Below are 6,498 nucleotides of genomic sequence, written 5' to 3' on the forward strand. Positions count from 1 at the left end.
CTATTTATTTAAAGGGACATGAAACCCCTAATTTCATGTGCATGCATTTTTAAACATCTTTGCAATTTACTTCTAATATAAATGTTGCTTTATTTTATTGGTATCCTTTATTGAAGGATTAACAATGCACTACTGGGAACTAGTTGAACACATCGGTAAGCCAATGACAACAGCCATATTTCAGCAGCTAGCTCCAGTCCTGAGCATACTTAGACATGCTTTTCAACAATAGATAACAAGTGAACAAAGCAAAAGCAGTAAAATGGAAAGCTGTTTAGAATTGCATATACTCTATCTGAATCATGATAGTTTAAATTTTACTGTAATGTATCTTTGTTTTAATGTTTCTTTAATAAGATTTAAATCAATATATTTGGTAACAATTTGATGTGGTCCTAATTGTTCTTTTTGTCTTTACTTTTAACAGGTAAAGATGAATTTTAAGTACATAGTTGCAGTGTCTTTTTTAATAGCATCTACATATGCGCGAAGGTAAATATAAATAAACAAGGATAGAACTATCAAAACTCATGTTTTTTAGATTTGAATATTTTATTTCAGAGAAATTACTAAATATTCTAAAGAGTTTTTAAAAATGCAATGGTCATATTTCCATCTGTGGTAATAATTTTGTGACATAAAGCTTTCAAAAAATATTGGTTGCAGTAAAATGCTTTCTGCTTCCATTTTCCCTTTAGTACATATACACATTACATTATATGAGAGCACAGACAATTGTGTAAGATATTAAAAGGAAGAAGAAATAAAGGTAATTTGAACAAGGGTGTTAAACTGAAAGATACATTTTATTTCCATATTTTAAAACATAAAACAGCACATTACAAAACTGTTCTCATCTTATTTTAAACCAGAAGTTTGATATAAATTGTTTTATGAATTGAATTTACAGAATTAAGTTATCCTTGTCTAAAATGTGCCCAAAACACATAAAAATTACATTTATACACACTCATAACCCTATGAAATAAAAATAATTAAAAGGTTATAAGGCGTTAGAAAAAAAGGCATGCAAAGGACTTTAACATAAAGATAATAACACTTATATCAATAAATAAATATATATATATTTATAGAAGTGCAAAAGTCCAGCATTCGTTATACCCAAATTCCTCTCCTCTGGGGTGCATTCACTAAATCTGTATAGAAAGGCCAAAGAGAGCACTCGCCGTAATATAAAGATTACTACGAGTGCTCTCTTTGGCCTTTCTATATATATTTATATTTATACATGTGTTAACATATGTACTTTAGTATTTATACGTGTAAATATGTATTTACAGACATATATAGACATATAATCACATAAATACATTTGTATACATATAGCATTGGAGCCCATTTCTCTCCCATGCCTTAAAACTTTAAAAATAATTTTTAATCAATTTTGATATTTTACAATGTGCTTTACTTTTATTTACTGTAAACATTTTACATTCCAATGTTCTTCAAAGAGTAGACAATGTACTTTGTATTTTTAAATATATAATCATATGTCTATCTGTATATATCTAATTGTATATACTTATATATAGATAGATAGACAGATATAGATATATAGATACACATAGATAGATGATAGATATTTTATGAAAAAATAATTAGATATATATTAATAAATATTTAAGAATAAAAAGAACCCTTTCTTCTATATGTAAAACATTGGAAGTAAAATATTCATAACTACATTCGGGTTTAGTGCAGTTGGTTAGTGCATATTAGGTTTCTCTCATGCGCTAACTTTTTACTTTCAATTTGTAAAAGTAAGCTAACCCGCACACATAAAAAATAGTAATAATGAGAGAGAGAATTAGTTGTTATAAACTTAAACTAATTTGGTACAAATACGCACGCCTAAATACCCAATTTAAAGAACTGAACTGCTTTTTTGATAAGCAATTACTGATGTCTGCTATTTGCTCAGTGGTACTACAGACCAAGCAAATGCCCTCAGAGTGCCAGATGTGACCACCTGTCCTAATTATGATGACCTGTGCTTTCAGAAAATAAAATATATTTACAAAAAAACAATAAGTAGTTTAATCTTAAAATGTTAAAGTCATAAAATTTGTTTACCAATCGGATTTATTTATTTTTAGTGTAAAGAATGATGAACAGTCTCTGAGTCAGAGGGATGTTTTAGAAGAAGAATCACTGAGGGAAATCAGAGGTATAGGAGGAGCCCTCCTAAGTGTTGGTAAATCAGCTTTAAAAGGCTTGGTTAAAGGATTGGCTGGGCATTTTGCGATTGAGAAGAGAACAGCTGAAGATCATGAAATGATGAAAAGACTGGAAGCTGTAATGCGTGATCTAGATTCCTTGGATTATCCAGAGGAAGCTTCTGAAAAGGAAACCAGAGGCTTCAATCAAGAGGAGATTGCAAATCTTTATACTGAAAAAGAGAAACGCATTATAGGGCCAATATTAGGTTTGGTTGGTAGTGCACTTGGAAGTTTACTTGGATAATTATAGCCAGTAAAATTTTGCTTTCATTTATGTTTGTAAAATGATGCTAATCAGATAACATAATAAAGCATAAATAAAACACACAAAAAGCTATTTAAACAAACTGCATGTTCTCTACTCTGCTATTAAATAAAAATCATATGAGCAAAACTTGTTTTTTCATTTATAATTATCATTAAAATGGTGACTGATCCTGGTTTTTGATCACATTTATGTAGTAAAGTTTATCGAATAATTTTTCTACAAAAGTTAAAATTAAAGTCTATGGAAATATTTGTAGATAATAATTATATAATATTTTTGTGTTTGACCCCAACGTTGTATTTGATACCTGGAATAACCGTTAATTAAACAATAAGAAACAAATTATTCATTCACACTATTTTCTTATGCACATTAAAAAAAAATCTTGAACACAATTATATAAACATTATATTTAAATTATATAAAATATTGTATTTAATTTTTTTATTGGATAAGCCAAAATAATCAAACAAAAATAAGCAAGACTTATGCTTATGCTTTTATGCAGTTATTGTATCAATTTAATTTCTTATTTTACAGTCTTATTATCTTTCCACTATCATAAGAAAATGAGCATATTGAATAAGCTTCAGTTACACAGAAACAGCTCAGGCATACATAAAATTAGTGGATCAGATTCTTATGATAAGGGAACTTTCTGTCAACAAACAGCTTTTCAAGTGTAATTAAGAAACTCCTTTCAACAATGACTGTCTCTCCAGAATGTTTTTTTCCTAACCTGGCCATCATACTAGCCCCACCCACTGTACACCGGGTATTAAAGTATAAAGCCAGCCTCTAATTTAATAATAATTATAATAATAATAATGAGGTCAAGGAACATGCAACATGTAATATGAGGTTTACTCACCCTGTGTTATCCTATAACAAGGATAGCACCTCGCTCTAGCACTTGTCCTGAAAACTAACGACCAACTTATAGCCAGAGGTATAGAGAGACGTTACTATTGGTGATTTAGGTGATAAATACGCCATAAGGCCGCCCAGTGCATATACAAGCATCTAATTGCAGTTATGTACATATGATCTAATTGAAGCTAGAATGAGAAGAGTGGGTAAAATAGGATAGAAGCTTTATGCTGTGTTACTAATACTTACTTATTTACACTGTGGTCTTCCCAGAACACAAGAATTAACAAATATAAAATGATATCATAAATGTTTTGTAGGTGAATGATCCATTTAAATATCCCATCTGGTAGTGTTTTTGTAAAAATGTATAGGTTTTGCTTATTGTGCTGATTTTAAGACTCCTAACCAAGTCCCACAGTGTCAGATGTATACATGTGTTTACAGACTTGTGCTGGCTCCTATTTATGTAATCTGTCTTTTTATGTAGAGGGAAGGGGGGGCTGTCTGCTCTTCTTGTGTTCCCAGCCCCTTTCACTGTGTGTTCCAGCCAAACCTCATCAACAATGCTAAACTGGGAGCTTCTAAGTAAGTTTTTAAAAGGTTTTATACTGGATTTTTAGATACAGCATTTGTGCATATTCTTGTTTATAGTAGTGTCTAGTCAGTGCAGTTATATTAAAATTGGTGTATACTGTCCCTTTAATAATGCTGATGTAAACACTTCATGGCATTCCTTATAGGTAGAACTGGAATAATCTTGTAAGACACTCAGCAGTGACTGTGCCATAATTAACTCTATAGTGTCTGGCCTCTTCTCCTTACCTGTTCCCCAACCTTATGCCACCTGTTTCACCAAAAAGGTACTAGAGGAATCATAGAACACATACAGCTTTCTGGAAAAAGTCCAGATAACAGGTGGCTATGTATAGCTCATGTCCTAAGCCCTCTAGTCTAGTGTTTCCAAAAAATGTTTTGCTCACCACCTCCTTGTTTTCATAAACTCATCATCTGCACATCCCTAACTTACTGGGTAAAAATATTATTTAGAATAACAGCTCACAACTCTTAATGAAGATAATGGAATAATAAAATGTAAAAGTATGATTAACCCCTTAACAACCAGAGATGTACCCTGCCACCAGCAGTGAGACTGTGCTATTTTAGCAAGCCTACAGGAGGGCTGGAGTATCTTAATCAGAGCACAGGTGAAATAATCAGGGTGAGCTGATTGTTTCACCTGTGCTCTAGTTAAGATATAATGAATATCTGGCCTGAGTAAGAGTCCTGAGAACTGGGGGGAAACACTGACTTAGAGGGTTATACTTTATTTAAGAGGGATAGGGGTAATAAAAAGGAGAAATTTCAGTGTATATTTACCACTTCCTAATGAGTCATTTTCAAACCCCTGTGCTGGAGCTGTTTTTAAATGATAACAGCACAAAAATCACACCCAGTAATAACAGAAAAATAAATGTGATTAAAAGGATATGTGAATAGCGGTATACAAGTCCGTTGCATGATATTTCCAATTCTTCAATATATAATTGATGTACACTCTTTAGAGCTAACAAAACTCATGTCTTAAGCAGTCTAGAATTCACAATGCTGTCAGGTACAGCTGTCTCTACAATTTGTAACTGAAGTTTTTTTCCAACATAAAAAGCTCAAAGAGAGAGGTAGGTAGTGGGATAATGTAAACACAAGTATAAGTGCAGTATAAAATAGTCTAATACTCTGGAGCTAAAATACAACTGTTTATGTTACACATGCTCAGTATCAGCCACCGAGTTAGCTATTAAGTGGATTCCGGAACACTTGTAAAATACACAAGCAATTTATTAAAATAATGTTAAAATATTAAAATATACATATCAGTGTAAAGTCACTCTGGGGATTGGTCTGTATCGACCAATTTGAACAATGTATTAATTCTGTGGTAGCAGAATGGCTTCAGAGTGTAACTTGTAACAGTCTGTGTAACAGAAACACCAGCTAGATACAAAAGTCCTCCACCTCACTGTGGCATCATTGACAAGCATAAAACGCCAATGTATGATTCACCACACCCATGTGGTCCTGCACTGGAGGAAGATGGAGCCGCCTGGATGAAGACCTTTTGCAGCTGGGAAGAAGAGGGATCACCGGACTTCAGCAATGGTAAGTACTGATTTTGGGGTTAGTGTTAGTTTTTTGTTTTGTTTTTTGGATGGAGTGTTTTTTTTTTTAAGATTAGGGCTTTTTTTATTTTTATGGGCTTAAAAAGATCTGATTGCCCTTTGAAGGGTAATGTCCATACAAATCCCCTTTTCGGGTTTTTTTTTAGTTAGTGTTATTTATCTTGGGGGGTTGGGTGGGTGGGGGTTGTAATGTTAGGGGGTACTTGTTTTTTTCTGGGCAAAAGAGCTGTTAACTTTTAGGGCAATACCCTACAAAATTCGTTTTTAACTGCTATTGGTAGTTTTTGTTAGATTTTTTATTTATTTTTTATTTTGGGGTGGTTTTCTTTAACGGGGTATAAGAATAGGAATAAAACATTTTTTTCGATAATTTTATTTGTTATTTTTTGTCATGTTAGCTTTTTTTGTAATCTTAGGTTTCTTGTTTTTTTGTAATGTTTTTTTTTTTAACATACTTTTTTATTTAGATAAATCAATGTCTCCAAACATAATAATCTTATATCACAAATAAATCATAAGTACACAAAGATATCACCATCCCAGGGCTGTAAATCAATAATGACTTCAATTGCATTTCTTGTCACAAAGAAAAAAGGAAAACTGTGGAGACAGACATAAGGAGAAACCCCTACATTATATAACTTAATATCCAATATGTTCCAAATATCTTGCTAATTCTGATAGTGTACATAAGAACTATATATCCCTTCTCATACTCTTATCTAGTCTTGTTGTTATATGTAGGGTTTTAATACCTTCCCTTAGGGGAATCTCAATACAACAAAGTTTAAAAGGTTGCAATTCACCAAAACAAAACAAACAAAAAAAAATAGAGACAAAAACACAAACAGAAACAAGACAAAACAAAACAAAAAATAAATAAATAATAAAAAAAATAATAACACTCCTTCTCCGCACCGGGGCCCACCCCCACCAACAC

General features: G+C 32.0%; 1 protein-coding gene across 1 annotated transcript; it reads left to right on the plus strand.

Moving 5' to 3' along the window:
* Window positions 1-432: 432 nt before the first annotated feature.
* LOC128653331 (bombinins BLP-7/H-BO-like) lies at window positions 433-2,634 on the plus strand. Its single transcript, XM_053706550.1, has 2 exons — window positions 433-492; window positions 2,118-2,634. The coding sequence occupies exons 1-2, from the start codon at window positions 434-436 to the stop codon at window positions 2,482-2,484; spliced, it is 426 nt and encodes a 141-aa protein (XP_053562525.1). The 5' UTR covers window position 433; the 3' UTR covers window positions 2,485-2,634.
* Window positions 2,635-6,498: the final 3,864 nt, after the last annotated feature.

The sequence above is a fragment of the Bombina bombina genome, chromosome 3 (assembly GCF_027579735.1).
Source record: "Bombina bombina isolate aBomBom1 chromosome 3, aBomBom1.pri, whole genome shotgun sequence".
Taxonomy (NCBI): Eukaryota; Metazoa; Chordata; class Amphibia; order Anura; family Bombinatoridae; genus Bombina; species Bombina bombina.